Genomic DNA, 19,690 nt, shown 5'->3' with positions numbered 1-19,690 from the left:
TGTTTGAAAAAGGACTAACTGGTTTTGGAAGGCCTGTTGCTTCAGCTATAACTCCACTAAAACAACATGAAAACACACGAAGGCTTGCAGGTTTCCTTAGCAACAAAACAGAGTTTATACTGTTCTGATTGTGCAGCTGCAACAGAATGATGATATTATCACTTGAAACTCCATCATGCCCCTGATCAGATGATTATAGCTTTCATTACTATGGTGATAGTGTGTGTGTGCGCAGTACCCTGTGTGACCCAGGATGGTGGCGTGGTGCAGTGGGCCCCTCCCATTGCTGTCAGCCTGATTGACGTTGGCTCCGTTCTGCAGCAGGAACTCGCAGGCTGCAAGGGCGTTCTGATCCAAACAGATGGCATTGCTGTGTTAAATTTACCAGACTGGTTTTAAAAAAATAACAAACATTTGGAAATGGGGACTCTTGGTTGTTTTGTGTGTAAAACAGAGTTCAGTCTGGGCAAAAAAACTCTGCATGTCCCTGAAGTGTTTGTTCTTCTTGGGAGGTCCTCCCTGACACAACCCCTGGTTTTGAACCAGAGGGCAGTGTTGGAGAGGAAAACGGCTGAACTCACCACCAACACGGCTTGTATCATCGGCGTGCTGGACTCCTCGGACGGATTGACCCAGTTGACGTCAGCTCCGTGGGCCAGGGCGTCGGCCATGAGGGGGAAGTTCTGCAGAGCGGCCGAGCGGTACAGCAACGCTCCGGGATGAAGCCCGCTGAGGTCCTCCTCTTCCTCTTCTGTAATGGGAGGACGGCATTTCATTTAATTTCACTTAAGACAATCTTTCGGATGTTTTTGGGTGTTTAGACGTGAGTTTAATCGTACCTTTGTTGAAGTCTGAACTGCTCTTTTGGTTATCACTGGGGCTCCCTCCTACAAACGGAGGAATGGGATTATGATAACTGCTATGGGTATTATCTACTTTTTCTGGATCAACAAGACCTGTGACTGCTTTTGATTCATGTTGTTGACGTGATAGAATTACGTTAATTGTGTCAACAGCCTAAGAGTTACAGTAGTCGAAGGACTGTCCACCCTGAAGCTATTTAAGGTTTTAAGACCTGGACTGGCGTTTTATGTCCTGGGACGTACCTGATTTGCGAGGCAGGAGTGTTCGGCTCGGTTTGGGCTTGAGAGGCGGTTTTTGCGTCAGCGTGGCCGCTCTGTTTGACCGGGTCAGCTGAGGGTTCCTGCCAGTCTCCGGCAGTTTTTGAATAAACTTCTTTTCAACATATTTTGATCGAATCCATGACTCCTTGTCCCCCCTAAGTTGCAGAAAAACAAAACAAATATATGACAGATTTACCACAAACTGCATCTTCTAAAACCCTGCACTCTTTAGTAAAATATTAGATAGGAAGCAACAAATTTGGTTACAAAGTTGTCTTATGAAGATGTAAAACTAGTACCATATCTACTTGGGAGTCAGAGTCACGTTCTTGATGTGTGCAAGCACGTCTAGTGCAGAAAATCTGACGTTGTCAAACACTGACTTATCAGTTTGTGGCCTAAAAATGTGGGGGCCACAAAACACGCCGCCATGCAAAAAAGTTTCCAGGCACAACAGCATTGAGCATCTGTATCACGTACGAGCGGCATTTCCTGTCTGCTGCATGACATCGCCGAACAAAGACGAGGAAGTCGGAGAGAAAAGAAGACGCGATCTCTTCACAGGCTTTTCAGGAGACGAAGCGCAAAAAACTGAATTCAAACATGTTGGCTAAATTCTGCCCAGCAGTTAGTCCTGCTCTGTCTTAACTGGGTTTTCTAAATCAGGTTGTGGTCCATTCTTTTTACTTCTGCAGGTATCAAGCAAACCATCAGAGCGTCCTGACGCTTGTGGTTCATTTTTAACAGTATCTACTTCCTGTTTGAACTACATAAGTTTTTCAGTTCCAGCAATTTATAAAATTTCCAAATACATTATAATAAAAAAAATGTTTGTTTAATCTTTTTCTAAAGGACATTTTACTGTTTTATTACATAACCTACATTTACATAAATCTTAGCAGAGTTATTAAAGACCAACTATAATAAAAATATTAAAAAAAAAAAAAAAAAATTTTTAATGTTCTTGTGTTGTTTTTTTATTCAAGTGAATCAGGATCAGACTAAAAAAATCCTGTTTGTAACATAAAAAAAAATGCTGGGCGGGCCACAAGCTCCCTCCTCCGAGCTCTCAGCAACAGTGAGGAGGGGAAGGGGGGGCGGGCTTGCTTCACACCAACAACTCAGAGGCACATTTCTAATGTTTAGCGACCTACAAATCAACACCATAATTAAAAGACAACTGGGAATTCTTTTAAAATAGATCAAAAGATGATCGGACTGGGACTGTAAGCTAAACCAGAATCATTCAAACCCCCAAATCAAATATGTTTGCAATAATATTCCTTAATTTCAAAAAAAGTGTTGTTTTTTTTTTTTTTGCAAATGTCTAATCAGCCATCCAAAGCAGACTCCAGATGACTTATTTTCTAATAATTGTGTTGTTTTCTGGGTTCCAGCCTCATACCTGACAGTGAGCACTCCAGAATAAAAACATTTTCTACGCTTTTGCCACACCCACACACTCTGTATGTCATTGTGTTTCTGTTTGCTTTCCTAAATTACTGCATTTCTCCATCTTTGCAATACCTAATTCTGCCCAACACAGTGTGGGTCAATTCTGAACTGCACGGACGCAGAATGTTTGCACTGATCAAGCGCCTGCCAAAGATTTCAAAAATATTCAAGGTCCCTGGTTGTGCGGCTTTTTGTTTTTCTGCTGCACATCATGTAATAAAATGATGGTTCTTTGCACATTTTTTTTTACTGAAGTAGAGACTTTGGAGTATGATGACTCAGAAATACACCTTCAAAAGCTGAACACTAACCAAAAAAAAAAAAAGGTTAGGTTAGGTGCAGTACGAATTATTTCAAGCCACACACTTGTGGTAATTTCTCGTTTGTGTGTTCAGCTGCAAATCTCAGCTGTTGGGAAGCATTTGAGAGCGTAGACTCCCCGATAGATTTTCTTTGAACGTCAACAGATAAAAACATTTCAGTACCTTGGACTTGCGGGGTTGGGCTTCTTGATGGTGATCTCGTCAATCCGTGCCTCATAGATTCGGTTGATCACGTTGTTTCCCAACTCGCACATTAACTTCAGGAATAAATATAGTTAGAAAAATTAGGCAAAGTGAATTTCTTTTAGCGGTTATTGAAGAAAAAAAACTTCTGTACAACTTTTTGAATCAGAAACAGAGCCATTTTGTTTGGTCTGTAGGAACATTTGTGGAGCTGCTTGCAATGATAAGTGGTTAAATTACCTTAATGAGCTCTGGCTCCCAGGAGTCAAGTGTGAGTGAGCGCACTTTGGAAAAATGAACTCCCAGGCTCCTGTTAGTAAAAGAAACCATTAGAGGTTGAAGCTAATGATTCAAGCCAAGTCTCTGTGTGGACGCGTGTACACGTTTATCTATCCCGGTGGGGACTGCTTTATGTTTCTAAACTACAAAACAGGAACTTTATGACAATGAGGAATTTCTGACTAAATAGTGTAAGATAAATCTTTGGTAAAAATTAATAATTGAGGTTGCAACCAAAGAGTAACCCTCTGAACGTCAGCCTAAAAAAAATAAAGGTAGCTGTAGCCTAATCAGGTCACGTCAGTTCACGGTGCATTCACTGTAAAGAAGTTAAAAAGCAAGTCGGTTTTTATTAACTCCACAGGCATTTGGTGAACATGGATAGCAAAGTGTGTTTATATCCTGACATAAGCTTTTTTCAAATGATCAGATAAATGTAATTTTTATAATTACTATAACATCACTACAGTTCCTGTGCCGGTCCCTTGCCCGGCTAAAATACAGGGTTGTGTCAGGAAGGGCATCAGGCATAAAAATCCACCTGAAAAGCAGATAAAAGCTGCAAACCAATTTTGCCCACACTCACATTTCCTTAACAATGGAAAAACTTTTTCCTGTAAGGACAGATTGGTGTTGCACAAAAAAGTTAAATAATATTATGCGTTTTTTTTTCTTCCTATTTCCCAAACTTTGTTTCCACAAAATGTAGTTAGATATTTGAAAATCATTTCATAACCACAAAAGATTAATAAATAAATTAACTGCTACATAATTATCCAGCAAACACACAAGGAACAGAGTTACTATTAGGGTAAAGGTAGACAATTGCATAGGAAGCTACAGAAATGACATTAGACTGCTCATCCCAAAGTGTTTTGTCCTCCCCCATCATCCTGCAGCAATGGACTATTCCAGCAGCAGCAACAGCAAGTTAATTAACAGACTCTTCAAAAAGTTTTTTTTTTTTTTTAAATCAGTAAATAAAGCCTAGTTATCAGGGCGGCTATGAAAAAAGCCGAACAGAAAGCCAGAAATGTGTATCTACATTCCCAGGATCTGAAATACAAAGATAAAGAAAGTCAAGACTGTAAAAGGGAGAGAAAGGAGAGGAGAGGCAAAGGGAGGTGCAAAAAAAAAGGTATTTTTGAGAATATTTTTTATTTGTTTTTCAATTGAAGCCATTTCAGAGTGTACTGTTTTATTCCATCATTTAAATACTTCTCTTATTTTTGCATTCTTTAGTAAAACCTTACAAACTTAAGAAGATTGTAATTTTTTTTTGTTCCTAGAAAGTGAGTGGGTAACTACTAATTAGTAATTTCAAGGTTTTTTCCAAGTAAAAATAATGTATGTATTAATAATACATTTCTTTAGTAGTTAAATGTGATTTCAGTTTTTAGATGCTTATCAAAATATTTGGATTCTTGACGTCACAACCACCCTCACGGTGGATATGGGATGTCTGCGGGCAAAAAATGGGCAAACCTGTCCAGGCCTGCAGGTGGGCCCATCAGAAATATCAAGTCCTGTGGACTGAAAATGTTCATGCACGTTTTTTCTACGGGCATGCTGCGAGCAATGGGTTGCAGTGAACGCTTATGCAGCACATAAGGGTAAGTAGGTGGGCTGCAGGTACCTCAAAAAGATTTTTCTTTTTTTTTAACCCCTCCCAAACCCTGAACACTATTCTAAGGGCTGTTAATGCTGATCAAGTGAAAAGCGTGTGCTCCTTGCACACAGCCGGACTTTAAGAAACATAGAAATTAGACAGAGTGTAGTGTGTGTGAACATCCTACAGGCGTCCTAAATGCACTTCTGCATTACCTCACACCCTCTGCGTGCAGCATTGCTACAGACTAGAGTTGCATAAGGACACCATATGACAGCATGACCTGTATGCCAGAAGTGCATGCAACTTCCATTACTCTTACAAATACTTCCTAATACACTAGCCACAGGCATGACAATGGTACATTCCATTCTCATGACGTCCTTTTAGGTGGCCGTACAAGTCTCAAGACACACCTGCGTCCCTCAGATTAAACCTCTTCTTAGGGCTTTAGATTTTTTTGAATGAAGGATTAATACAACCGCAGAAGAGGGCTCCGTGTAATTGTTCACCTGGAAACAGCGTAAACCCCGAGGCCTAAAACTGAACTCTTATTTACCCAATATAAAGAAACAGGTGTCCTGACCTCACCTGTGTCCACCTCCTATACACTGATTGGTTGGGATTACAGAATAAGGAAAGCCTGTCAGTCTTCTCAAAGCACACAAATGATCTACCTGTGTATTCCAGAGCAAACAATGCACAGCGTGATGCCCAGGTTGATGGAGGCCCAATCAGGGCTGGGCTCCCCGCAGTCACAGCACTGCCTGTTCCCCGGGATCGCCTGGATGTCCTCCAGCGCCTGGCAGTCGTTGTTCTCCTGATCCACGCATCCTCCGCTTCCTCCGGAGCGCATTATGCTCTGCGACATGGAGCTGCAGCGCTGTCTCTGATAAAACAAATGCAGAAATCACCAACACAAACTCAGCAGACTCACATTTACTCATAGGATTCGGAAAGCGTTCAGATAAATGTGCGTGGGACCCTCACCGGGCTTTGTGTATCCTCCCGCCGCTCTTGGAAAGCTGAGGCGATGCTGTTCTGGACGGCGCTGATCCATCCTTGCTGCTGCCTTTCTGAGTCCGCCTGCAGCAAGCAGCATCTTTGCACCATCGAGCACGCAGACACGCAAAGTGACCATGCAAGTTAGAACATTAAACCATCCCACCATATGCTTGTTTTGCGGCACCTGCCGATGTGCACAAAGCTGCATCACCACAGCTCGAGCGTTTGCGCGCAAAGACAAGAAATGGTGCATGCATGCAAAACTCACTTTGAAGGGGACACCACTTCAAAGCAGAACCGTCGCTCGTTTTCAGAGCTGGTCTTGACTGTGCAAAGACGCAGGTCCTCCACCACAACCGTGGGCTGTTCCTGCAAGACACATGGACATTGTTCTGCTTAAGCGACGCGTTGACACACTTCCCAAAACGGGCTTTCACACCTTTCTAAACTGTACCTTAAATTTCTTCTGATACACCAGCTGGTTTTTCTGAATCGAAAACCAACGTCTGGAAATACACAAGAAAAAAAATACAACCTGGAATCATCAAGTTTTTCATTTACTCAAGTATAGTAAAAGTGCTGACCAAACTTTACCTGCTCCAGGTCTTAAAGGCATTGCTGGCTCTCTTGTACAAGTAGCCCTCCATTGCAATCCCATTAGCTGAGTCAGCATTAAAGTCCATTATGGAGTCATCATAGGACACATCCTTAAAATGATGAATATATTTAAAAAAAAAGTTTCATTTGTAAAGTTAAAAGCTGAATTCTATGGTTGGTTTTAGAGTTTATTTAAATGTTGTCATGAAATTGCTGTTGCTGCAATCATTATTTTAAAGATCACAACGAAGATTTAAAAAAGCAAAATAATTACATAAAAAAATTATATTTTAGAAAACAAAATTTCAGTTTGGGTTTCAATATGTTTTCTGTAAATTACTTTTGTTTTCTGCAATGTTTTTTTGTTTTTACGTTTTTATTTCTTAAACTTTGTTTTGTTTTTGATTTGACTTGATTTGAAATGGTTTATGTCAAGCAATCAAGGCAAGAATAATGCACAAAACAATACAATCAGCAGTTATACATTTATACAAAGACATATCAAACTTAGAATAATTAGACATTAAATTAAAGATTGCTTGAAGGCCAAACCCTGTTCTACTGTAACCATTATTACATGATTTATCATTATCCTCTGTTTCTTTATTCTGGTTTCTCTTTATTTTATTTATTTATTTATTTATTTTCCACGGGTGTTTGTCTTTGTGTATTTTATTGCGCGGGGCTAATTGAATGTATTTTATTGTATTTTATTGCATTTGTTTTTGTTTTTATGTACAGCACCTTGAGCTGTCTTATCGTCATGAAAGGTGCTATATAAATAAAATTAATTTGAATTATCCAGTTCATAACCTTTAATCAGACGTCTATGCCTTACCATATGCCTTACAGTTTCAGGTCAATAGAAGTCATTTTAAAATGTAATGTTTTTTTAAATATTTGTTTTGCTTTTTAAAAATGTCGTTGTGATCTTTAAAATGTTTTTGCGTGGTGTGATTTCTTGATGTGATTGGCACTTCAGGGCTACCGTACCGCGGGCTAAAGGTGCATTCAAGAACCCACATTTAGCGTTTCTCAGTGGCGTCCCAGACCTCCCTCTGAATGATTCTATAGAGATCGGGCCTGAAAAGGTTCTCCCTCTGTCCTGAGTGCTCTCACGACGTTTGTTTTACAACAGTCCAAGCAGCCTCATATGACAAAAATGAATGAATTTTTGGTAGCATGTAGTCTCCTTACTTTCGTCTTGACTGCTGCATGTTTTTGCTCCATGTCTCTCTTTTCCCTGGCAGAGTCTAGGACAAACTGGGTGTGCTGGAAACAAAACAAAAAAAACAGCATTTTTTTTTCAGAAACAAATCTTTTTTGATCACATTTTTCACAAAGCTACAGAATCAACAGATTTTATTTGTCTAAGAGTTTATTAAGAATTTAGTTTAATTTATTTTGCTTTTGCTGAGCTATAATATCAAACTGCTAAAATCTGATTTATTAGCATACTTTTATGCAGAGAAGTAGCATAAAAAACAGGTGGGAAATGTCAATTCAATGTTATAAACATTCAGTAAAGATTGAATTAAACACTTTTTCTACTTTCCTAGTAAAATACACATCCAGTAAAAAGTTTGGTCATGCTTCTACATTTAAATGAACGAGTGAATGTGTCAAAACCTTTTTTCAACCCCAGTCCTCAGGATTCACCAATTTGCATGTTTTCCATGATTCCTTGCATAAATGCCTTTAATTGAAGATTAATAGTTTTTAATAGATCCTGCTTAATAGTTTCTTTTACAATATGCTTTTTAGCATTTTAATGTTCCATTTGATTACTTTCTTTCAGCTGCAAGGACAAAAACATTCTTTTTATTTATCTTTTTATCAGTTTCTTTTTTTAATAAATCAAAAATGATACTTTTCCAAAAAATGCAAATTACATTTTTCATTTTTCTGGCACCAAATTTAGACACAACACGTGAAGGTACTTTGTGTTTCTTCATTTCCACTTTTCTTTATGTTATCATTTCCTGATGAAACAGGAAGAGCTTTGCTGTGGGTTCATAAGGACAGTAACAATTTTCAGTTTTGTTTCTCTTTTTTTTAATTTTCTCATAATGTCAAGGTCTTTTTATTCAAGGCAAACGGTGCAGCGGACACAGCGAACAAGTACATGAAATTTAATAGTTCTTTTTTTGTTTTCCTGCTTTCTGAGATGAAGATCTGGAAATGACTTGAACCCGTTCAGACATATGACACGTTTCCTGTTGCTGTTGATGCCAAATGCCAAATAAATTACCAAATCTCTTGCTCTTAAGTCTTGTAGAAGACCAAGATAATGTTCAGAGAAGCTCTTTAGAAAGGTTATTGATTTAGAAAAATAGGCCAGATAGCTTAGGGTAGAACCATAATAGTTCAAATCTGTGCACATTAGCATCAGGCTATGCCCACAGCTTCCTGGTTTGCATATGAAAAGCAATAAGAGGTTTTTCAGTCTGTAAAGAACTGACAGATCCAATCTGCACTATTTGACTAAGCAGTTAAGTAAAAAATGTTTTACAGTTTTCTTCTCCTATAATCAAAGATGAAATACACATTTCAAAAAGATGTACAAAGAATTAAATAGATTAAATGGAAATGCCACTGCTCAATTGTTAATATTATAGCCCAGAGATGTCAATCCTAGCCATCAAGGGCCACTGTCCTGTCTCTTCCAAACCACTTGTGCCTTGGCTTCTTATTGGCAGAACACTTCTAACAAGAAGTAATTAAAATACATTTTTGTTTAATCTTAACTGTTTTAGACACATATGGAGGTGGGGAGGACATGTGATAGAGCTCCAGAGGCAGGTGGAGTGGGGAGGAGAGAACTTTAGAGTGATTTCAAAGTATGGGAGAGTAGATAGAGATGGATCGAAATTTGTTTAGTTGCGATCGGTTGCCAGATAAAACTGGTTGTCATTTGTGAAGAAGTGGAGTGAAACTTTTTGTTACAAAGACATAGTGCCTCGTGGAAGAAAATAAATGGTAAGGGACCCAGGACAGAGCTCTGGTGAACACCACGTACTGTAGTTGACTGAGAATGAAAGTACTGGACCGAGTAGGAGGGAGATAGCTAAAAAAAAAAAAAACAAGGAGCACGGTCATCGTGAAGGAGTTTGACCCTCCTGGAACTTTGTTCCATGAATCTGGGATTTTTTGTTTTTCTTGGTTTGGTTTAGTCTTTATTAGAATGTGTGTCCATATCTGGTTTAGTTTAGATCTCTGTTAATGCTTTGCTTCTGTTTGGGTCTTGAATCTGAACAAATCGGTGGGAGTCGCCATGTTGATAGGCCAAGATAGTTTACCTCTTCAGACAGTTTCTGTCGATATTCATCGAGCTCGGAAAGAGACTCGTGGCTTTGTTGGAAAAACTGGGCTTGGGCGTCCATCAGCACCAGCATCTGACCAGAAACACAGGACTACATTTAGTCTGGAGAAACATCCACAGTGAGGAAAGCACGTAACGTGAAAACTTACAGCCATCACAATGTCGGTTTTCTTCTTGGCTTCAATGACGTTTATCTAAGAGAAAGAGAAAGCAGGCGTAATAAGTCTGTCTTTTAGCCAAAATCCCAGTGGTTGAAAAGCTAAGACAAGAGTGTAGAAAATCCCAGATTTAGACCTATCCTCATCTCACCTGGAGAACGTAGTCCAAAGCCTCGCATCGGAAGCTCCTCCGGGCATTTAACAGAGCGTTACTCGCCTCCTCCACCTCGTGCTGCTTCCCCCGTGGAGCCTGAGCGTTCCTCGCCAGCGCCCCCTCCAGGATCTCACTGCTGCGCTCAAACTTTTTGCGCACGTCCGTGAAACGACGAACATCTCTGAGGACACACATTTAGGAAGGTGACAAATGGACAAATGTCAACAAAGTGGACAACAAACTTCCTTTGTTGACAATAAGTTAATGACTATATTTGAGAAATGGACTGAGCAAGAGTGCCGTCGCCCTTGGCCCATGGTTTACCTCCAGCTCTGACTAAATTAAGTCAATTCAGTTGACATTTCTTTGAGTTACAGATGCTGTCAAGTTATAGCGAGACAACATCAATAAGCAGTGATTGTTACGAGTCGGACAGAGTTAACATTTTCATGGCACCCACCCTGTCTTCAATCAGGAGTGAGCTTGTTGGAAGGCCACACCCCTACCAATCAAACTTTTTGAATGTTTGATGGCAGACCACATGTTTTATTTAGGTATCTGCTTGGTCAGTTTATAACTTGAATACCTTGCACTACAGAAAATTTATCATGAAAAAAATTTAGGATTAGCAAAAAATGTAGCATGGCGGAGTAATGGCTGTTAATTTCTCAATAGAAGTCAATAGGATTTTGGCTTCTTGGAGCCAGCAGGTACTTCCTGTTAGAAATGTGAGGGGGGAGGGGTTGTTCAGTCAAATTTTAATATACATTTAATGGTTACAGCACTGAGAAAATTATGTTAAATCTTCCCTTTTGACTTTCTTTTGAACTGTTTGCTTTAATAAACTAGCTTTCTTTGTTTTCCATTAAAAAGGAATCTGTTAAACTACCAAAGATAACTATAACTAACTTTAAACTATGACGTCTAAATATGCCAAGTGATTGAAGCAAAATATAGCAAGGCTCAAGAGGGTGATTCCATCTGTAAGTAAATGAATCTAAACCACATTTGTTGGGCAACATGCACCAAACCCAGAAGGATTAAAACAAACAAACAAAGAGGGTTGCCAAAGCAGCAAACTTACTCCTTCACAAAGTTCTGCAGCTTTGTCTTCACCGACTTCTGGGTGGTCTCGATCATTTCCTAAATGAAAAGAACCCAAGATAAATGGAAAAAATGAATAGAACACAGTTTGCATTAAATCCAGTTTACTCAAAAGCAGCTAGCTTCGAATTGCCAGAGGCTTTGCTTGATCAACTAGTGCAGCTGATAATTGTCATGACTGGAATGAAGAAGTTACACCAACTGAAGCAGACAGGCAGACAGACTCACCCCCTGAGCCTCCAGGATGACTGACAACTTTGTGGAAAATGTGCCCAGGCATTCCTGTGGGGCAGACGTCTCAGTTTAGACTTTGCACTAAATTACACATTTTTGGTTCATGCAATTCCTTACGCCTTCTGAGACCTTTACACTATGTCTCATGCTAATGGTCCACTGTGTCTGTTAAATTGATAGAATAAAGTATAAAGCTACGTTCACATCGGGCAAAAGCCCGGTTTAGCATGGAGGGACTTCTTCTTCTTCTTCTTCTTTTTGATTGATTGTTTCCTAGTACAGTGTTTCCCAACCCTGGTCCTCGGGGAACACTTTCCTGCTTTTTTCGATCCTACCCTTCTCAAACACACCTGCCTTTGATAATTGTCAGTGTCAGGCTTCTGAAAAGCCTGATGATGAGCTGAATAAGGTGTGCATAAGCAGTGAAAGATGGAAACGTGCAGGACAGTGTTCCCAGAGGACCAGGGTTGGGAAACACTGTCCTAGTACATGTCTACCCCCTCCAGTTGGAAGAGGATTGGTCCAAAATGTCGATGTGGGGCAAATCTTGTAAATGTTGAACTCTATTTCAATGTATGAAAAACTTTGCATTATATAATCAATTGTTTCAATTATTGGCACTTCTGTGAGTTAAACGTCTAAAGACTTGTGTAGCGACATGTGAGTTTTGAACATGGAAGCCCAAAACCTGCTTTCACGGGTGTTTACACTGACTTTTCATTGTAAGTGGTCGCTGAATGCACGCTGCCAAGGGTGGTCTGAACCTCGCTTTAGTCTCCTCAAAGAAATTCCATAAATTGACTCCCAGGCTAGCAGTATAACACACATTATCCTCACATTTCCACATTTACATACATAACTGCGGACGACTGTTTGAACGAGTACATCTCACCTCCATCATCTTGTCCCTGGAACACTGGTGTCCCAGTTCCCGCAGGCCATTGAAAAAGCTCTTGCTGTGCTGACAATAAGCCCGGCCCGCATCCAACATTGCCTGGCATTGTTTCACAAGCTAGAAACCACAAAGACGGAAAGTTAGAACAACAAAAGTTACCTGCGGCAGCAAATGTTATCAGTTTGAATAATTCAAGTAAGCTAAAAGTCATCCCTGGACTTCATACATGCTACATTCAGAGAAGCTGCTCTAGTGTAATGAGTTCTACCCAAACCGCAAAAATACTTTAATTACAAGTATTTTTTTTACCAATTATTATAACTCATGTACAGTAATTAAGAAAGGACTTGTTGAAATAAACACTTTTCAAATTTGCACACAGATACTCTTGTACTGCAGTAACCATGTGTTGATAATACATTGAAGGACAAACATTCGAAAGAATCATCAACGTAACTAAAGAAAAACGGTGAGAATCCCCCCATTAAAAGGAAAAAATGTCAAACGGTTGGATAGATAGCTGGATAGACTAACAACCTACTAACAAAGTAAAGTCTACCATCAGCTCATGGGGAATCACTCACAGCAAAGGTGTATAATACACCCGATCAGATTCACATTGCGACACAGACTAAACATCACTGATGACTTGAATGTTGACCACAGACATGTTTTGTCCTCTTCACCTGTTTCTCACATTAGGATCATTATTTACCTGACCACAAACTATTTCCAAAGAAATATCTGCCAACTCCTGCGTGATGAAATATTGACCTATAATAAAGGTGGCATCCTTTCCATTCTGTATTACGCATTACATGTAATGTGTTTTGTGTTTATGGTGTAAATACTTTTGTGTGATTTTGGAAATCTTTTTTACCCACACAACCCCTTTCAGAAAATGTAAATAGAGCTCAAATTTGCGCTTTTTGTTGAACTTTTTCCTCAATTTCCATGATCACGCAGGGGAGAACCTTCTTGTGAAAATATTTAACAAAAATGTGGGAAAAAAAATGCAACACATAGCTCAAACCTTTGGTTTGGTAACATGTATTTGAGTATTCAGAAGACAAATTGATTCAAAAAGACATGATGCAGTTGGTAGATCACAAGCCTAAATAACTGATGGCAGAAGACTTGGAGCTCCATTAGAATTCTGGCAGGATTTACGCTGGCACCAGTGGTTCAGAGGGACATTTTCACAAATTAGCTTTTCCTGCTGTGAAAAGTCAAAACAGCTGCAGGGAAAATGAATGATACACTCCAGAAAAATCCTGTCTGGACGTTGAATATTTTAAATTTTGCACTTTCAAGCTTCAACAAGCTTAAATAAAATGCACACACAGATATATTTGGTTGTCATGACACCCAAATATGGGACATTTTAATTAGAAAATACAAGAGATGCTCAAAAGGAAGAAATTAGGTCTCAACATGGAACCCTGAGGTATTCCACAATTAAGAATGCTGGTCTTCATAGAAATTGTGCAGCAGAATGGGCAATAACCAAAACAATTTAACTCATACTATGAAGATTTCTGCAACATTCGATAGAAAAAAACTTTATACTTACAGTAAAATTATATTAAGGTCTACCAGATCTGTCAAGCCTGGCGTAAGACTGAGCGACGTTTCTTTTTCTGCGTTGCTGTCAGTGGCAAATACTGATACAAACACCTACAGTGCATTCTAGATATTATTGTTGCTGTTCTTTTTTTGTTTTAAATCACATATAAGTTGCATCCCCCCAGCCAAACTATGCAATAAAAACACACAACTTAAAGTCTGAGAAATACGGTAAGTGAAATTCACTCATGCTGCAGCAACATCTTCTGTCAAGAACTTATGTGGTTGTCTTCAGCATCCCTTTTTTTTAACACTTTACTCCCACTTTGGTTTGTACTTCTCACTGCATTTGTGCAGAAAACCACTGCTGATGCTTCTACAATAGCCTGCATGGCACGGGAAATAAGCAGCACTAACTCCACAGACTCAAGGTACTGACAACCTGACAGGATCGTTCTTTATAAGGCCAGCAAAGGAATGCAACTAAATACATGCAATAATGTTTGAAATCAAAGAGTGAAATTCTCTCTGTCCTTCACATACAGCAGAAAGCAATACTCATACAGATTTCTAATATATATATATATATATATATTTTTCTAGATTAAACACAAAATCATGAGTTTATGTTTTGTAGTACTTATCCCATCAGCTGTCATATTTGAATGACAGTTTTACTGCAATGAAGACCGTTTCTAGTTCTAGTGGGGAAAAAAAACTTCCATACAGAATGCAATACCATGAACACAGCGATAGCCATATTTTAATCCCATCTTCTCTCATACAATTTGGTGTCTCTACTTGTGTTTCTTGTCTTTCTTGGTGAAATCACGGCTGTGCAGAAAGTGAGAAAACAGCTGCAGCTGTTAAAGGAAGCATTTTCTTTTAATCCACTCAGGCCAAGTTTTTCTGACACAGGTGACTGAAATTCTTCTCATTCGTTATTGTGGGGAACAGAAACCAGCATGTGACTGACGTCTGTGTGTTGAAGCTGAAACTGTTACCCGTATAAAAAGCAATATGGGTTATCTGACCAAAGTGGAACAAAGCGTAGTTCTGTCTGCAGTAATACGATGGGGAAGCAGGACCTGCGGGTGCTTCCCTCTGCTTCTTTCATGTGAATTTTGACTCCCACCTCCTGCTGCACACGAGCCCCAGCAGTTTGTGTTGCTGTACGTTTGTGCGTCTGTGTGGAGCAGAGCGGTGCGTAGGTGTGCGCTTTTGCGTCTTACCTTGTCTAGTCGAGTCTCGAGTTCACTCACGTCGGTTTGGACGTCTTCGATGGCAGCTCTGAAGGGGAAACACAAACTCACAGTCACACACACACAAAGGCTGCTCTGAACTTACCAATGGGTGGCTGCGTAAAAAAATACTTCAAGAATTTAAAGTTAAAACATATTTTCACAAGTATTTAGTCTAACATGATCCATTTTTACTGATCTGAAGTAGCATATGGTACAAATAAAACAACCAATAGTTTTTCTTTATCTTTGAAAAAGGAAAAACTTTTATTACTGTCATTTAGGCCTGCACAATAAATCGATATCGTTATCGCGATATATGCATATCGCAAAAAGACGGCAAAAGTTGTGATAAAAGATTACCTTAAATGTGTTAAAACAATCTTATGGCAGTTACAAATACTAATGAAGAAGGTCAAATTTAAAACATGAATATAAAAGTCAACCAGCAATTAATTTACTTGAATTACACAAATTAATTCAAGTAAAAGAGTAATGGGTTGCTTAAAAAGTATTTCAAATTAAAAGATTTTCAAATCAAAGTTTTAAAGTTTAAAAAAGTTCAAGACATGGCATGTTTTTTCAGTGTAGCATCATCATTGTATCATTTATTTAAATAAGGTTTAATTTAGTTGGCAAAACCCTCAAATTATCTCTTTTTGTATACTATTTTGTTTTTTTTTAAATCAAGAATAAATCCAAAGCACGCCTTTTATTTTGTTCTTTTTTTTTTTCAAAATAAAGGTACATCTTTTTGCTGCGTTGTTGGCACTTTTATTACCATCCTTTTTTCTTTCTTTTTTTTAAATGCGCAAGGTAAAAGAAAGATGGAAGAAATGGACGAGGATTACAGATAACTTCAGCTCGCTCACACAAAAATCTAGACTTGGATCCAGAGACACATCAAACGTTTTTCACTGGAGATGTGGATCCCTATCACATAATTCCAAACGCATCTCCATACATGCTCCACGAATCGATGAATAAAAGATTCAACTGACTTTTCGGCAATAGGATGCAGTCCAGTTATCTTACCTAAATGAATGTACTCTAGATATTTAATATTTATTTAAGGTTTAAAACTATAAATGAAAATGTCTTTTAACAGATAAACTATATATATATTTTTATTTTATTTTAAGCAACAAACACAAAATGTCTTTGACATTAATACCCTCCATTTTGTGTCTTTTAGACTGTTTTGCTCGTTGTGGCTCAATAAAAGTGTTTCATAATAATTTATTCAGGGGTAGTTTGTGCACACAACACACATTCTTCACTGTGGTTCATCCAACTGGAATTAACCCGACTTGGTAGGAGCAAGCTTCTGATTGGACGTCTTTTTCTTTGCATCACATCTACACAGACATGTAGAGACTCAACAGGAAGGCCAACTGACAGAAATGAACTTCCTGATTGCTTTTATACCTTTTGAATTGATTTGAAATTAACTTTATATTAGACCAAACAAAATAAAAGTAAATAGATTAAAAAATGATAGTATTATTAATAATTGGGTCTTCACGCACCAGGCTGTGATCAGAGCGTCCAAGCAGGGGGAGGGGGACAGAGGAGCATGCGTCTCAATCATTTGCATACAGTGAATCCAGCCAACATAATTAGCATAATCTAGCCAAAATGCTGTTCATATCTGTGGTTTTCAACCGATACAGCTGTTATGTCGAGTGCCCGATTAATTTTTCCAATACGCATTCCTTTCCTTTAAATCCCTGGTTTCCACACTAGACATATTACATATTACAATTATTGTGGCTGCAGTTACTTCTGGGCAGACCTGCTGCCTTGGTTCAGAAAAGGTTCCAGTTTTTCTTAAAGTCCCACTCTGATCATCTTCTGATCTATTTTCAAAGCGTTCCCAGTTGTCGTTTAATTATGAACATGCCGGTTTTAGCCAAAAAAAAAAAAAACACCTGTGTCATATTCTAGGACATAGTTTCTGCAGAGCGGCAGCAGCTCTGAGTTGTAGGCAGGTCTGTTGGTGTGGTGTAAGCCCTTCGCCGCTTCCCGTCATCCCTCTGTTTACACTTTATCCTGCCAGCTTCAACGATTTAAATAAAGAAATCCTCAGATCTGCAGTTTTAAGCTTATTTTTCTTAAAATATGTCCTCCATTGTGAGAAAAATGCCACAAGAACATGTTAAAAACACCATTTTCATCATATTGGGTCTTTGAAATATCAGATTTAAAAGAAAATTCAGCTTGTTTGCTTGTTCATATGTGTGCTTCACTTCTGGGTTGTGTTACTTTTCTTCAAACCACCATCATGTTTGACGTTCTTCCCCAGAACTCACACTTTAAACACCTTTGCCATATTTTTAAATGTCGTCCCACCTATATTGGAAACCTGTCAGGTCATGCATTTCCTACTGACGAGAGTGTCAAATTTTTTGCTGTTCTCGACAATCCACAGTGATGACCGTTGTCATGCAATGCAATGACGGTACGACATTTGAGCCATCAAACAGAGAGAATGGAGCTCCCTGCTTATGGAAACGTGTTGACAGACGTTTTGTGTTTACTCAAACAGGCACATCTGCAGGAGAGAGCTTTCAAAAAGGTCCTGTGCGTGGCTCACACTTTTGACCTGATCGCTTTCTGCTGCCGCCTCTACTCATACCAGCAGTTCAACCATGTGGTTTCCGCTGCCTTCCACCGAGGGACAGGAAAAAAAGAGATGAGTCTGAGCGACGAGAAGAGGCCTCGGCAGACACTAGCTTGATTGTTTGTTTGTTCGAGGAGTTGGTGCTCACGTCCTCCGTAAAAAATGAGACCAATTAATATGTAAACATAGTAGGAGAGGGGGGTAAAAGTGGAGGCCACAGAGAAGGATGGGCGACCCCGATTAATGCCTTTCTTTTTTTTTTTTGCTTCTCTCTGCAAGTGAGGCACAGAGCAGGAAAGCAAATTAAGAGCTAAAGTTGAGTTTCTGGTTCTCCCCGCAGAAGAAAAAAAAAACACTTCCTGTCTCCTGTTGATCATCTTAGCACATCTCACCCCACTTCCTGCTGCCCTCCCACCTCACCGTTACCTAGCAACAAGAGGTAGCAAGTCTTACATGCTTGCCCAAAGTGTCATCTGCACATTTTTCTGCCTTCTGCTCCATCTCACTTTTCCCCATGACCTATCAACCTGACATGTGGCGTGATCCTTCCCTTCCCTTTCCCCTTTCCTTCCTCGCCTCTCTGGCTGACACGAGCCCTCGCCAGCTCAGAGTTTCCACCACGGTGCGAGCCTCATGACTTACTTCAAACCTGGCAACAGGGGGCTGACTTCAATCAGCTGGCGTGGAGCAGGCCTCCAGCCAGAGAACTGAGAGAGCACACCCCTGCTCTCCCTTAAACCACTTGCTAAACCTGCTTAGTGACACTTCCCCTTTGATTACACCAAATGATGTAGGAGGAAAAGCAATTAGATTGTTTGCTCGGAAAAAGAAGTCTTCCTGCAGAAGGAGAAACAACGTTGATAAAAAAAAATTTTTTTTGAAGATCTTGAAAACGTTCTATGAAAAGTGTTGGGAGGATTGCATGAATTCCTTATGGGTTATCTTTCTGCAGAATACCAGGAAGGCGCCAGGAATCATGTCTCAGATCTTCCTGCACTGAGTCTTGACCCCTAACCCTCTCAGCACATCCTTTGACCTTAAGGGTTCACCCAAATAATGCGTTATTGCGCATTTTCTACCCAAATTCTTACTGGTCACACCATTTGATTTATTTTCTAAGGACTTTTTGTTGTTGTCGAAGAAATACAACAGGGATGAGGAAAAAAACGACAACCTGAAACGTGGAGAGTCTTTCAAACACTCCTCAAAGTCCAGCTTCACGGTCATCCTGGCGTGTCTTTGCGTAAAAACGGTGCGTCTCGCTCCTCCGGAGGTGAGCTGCGGTCTGGCAAGGAACTCTTCGAGCAAAACCCCTTGTCTTGCTTTTTTAGCACTTCATTCTCGCAGGTTGGCGCATCGTCGCTGTCGAATTCTCTCCAAAAGTTCGGCTCCTTCCGCGCGCCCTCGGCTCGGTCCGCGTGTCCTGTGTGTCAGCACTGATGATGGACGCGCGCGGAGGCGGATCGGAGCGTTGCTAGCATCGTATCCGAAAGGTTGTAGTCCGGAGTGGAAAGGGAAAAAAGTTCCTGCGTTGTCTGCTGAGCTCAGACCAGCGTGTGTGTGTAGCGGACTGTCAGTGGTTCGAGTCTCTCTGCCTCTCTGTGAGCTTGCCCCCCCCCCTTGCCTTCAGACTTCACTTCATTTCCGGGTTTCCAGCCACACAAAAACAGTTTTGAGTCATGAAAATGCGCACAGCTAGACAGCAGTGTTCACAGACTCTGCTTCTCTGTGAAGCATCACTACTTTTCTGACGTCCTAAATTCACTCAGGAGGACATATATGTTTGACCCTTCAGTTACTCCATGACTCTTCCTGTTT

General features: G+C 39.8%; 1 protein-coding gene across 1 annotated transcript in view; it reads right to left on the bottom strand.

The window, feature by feature from the left end:
• Positions 1-19,690, bottom strand: part of acap1 (ArfGAP with coiled-coil, ankyrin repeat and PH domains 1) — a 24,519-nt gene extending 4,829 nt beyond the window's left edge. Inside the window, exons 1-20 of the mRNA XM_004079815.5 lie at positions 19,047-19,690; positions 15,241-15,298; positions 12,440-12,559; positions 11,542-11,595; positions 11,294-11,352; positions 10,207-10,390; positions 10,047-10,091; positions 9,875-9,970; positions 7,773-7,847; positions 6,573-6,685; positions 6,433-6,484; positions 6,247-6,347; positions 5,964-6,075; positions 5,651-5,862; positions 3,326-3,395; positions 3,065-3,159; positions 1,107-1,279; positions 840-887; positions 582-751; positions 239-348 (exon numbers count right to left, since the gene is read on the bottom strand). Of these exons, the coding sequence (XP_004079863.1) occupies positions 239-348; positions 582-751; positions 840-887; positions 1,107-1,279; positions 3,065-3,159; positions 3,326-3,395; positions 5,651-5,862; positions 5,964-6,075; positions 6,247-6,347; positions 6,433-6,484; positions 6,573-6,685; positions 7,773-7,847; positions 9,875-9,970; positions 10,047-10,091; positions 10,207-10,390; positions 11,294-11,352; positions 11,542-11,595; positions 12,440-12,559; positions 15,241-15,298; positions 19,047-19,099 (2,000 nt within the window). The 5' untranslated portion in view covers positions 19,100-19,690. The remainder of the gene's footprint in view (positions 1-238; positions 349-581; positions 752-839; positions 888-1,106; positions 1,280-3,064; positions 3,160-3,325; positions 3,396-5,650; positions 5,863-5,963; positions 6,076-6,246; positions 6,348-6,432; positions 6,485-6,572; positions 6,686-7,772; positions 7,848-9,874; positions 9,971-10,046; positions 10,092-10,206; positions 10,391-11,293; positions 11,353-11,541; positions 11,596-12,439; positions 12,560-15,240; positions 15,299-19,046) is intronic.

The sequence above is a fragment of the Oryzias latipes genome, chromosome 18, assembly GCF_053564925.1.
Source record: "Oryzias latipes strain Hd-rR chromosome 18, Olatipes_Hd-rR_3.1".
NCBI classification, from domain to species: Eukaryota; Metazoa; Chordata; class Actinopteri; order Beloniformes; family Adrianichthyidae; genus Oryzias; species Oryzias latipes.
This window is presented reverse-complemented; position numbering and strand designations above follow the sequence as displayed.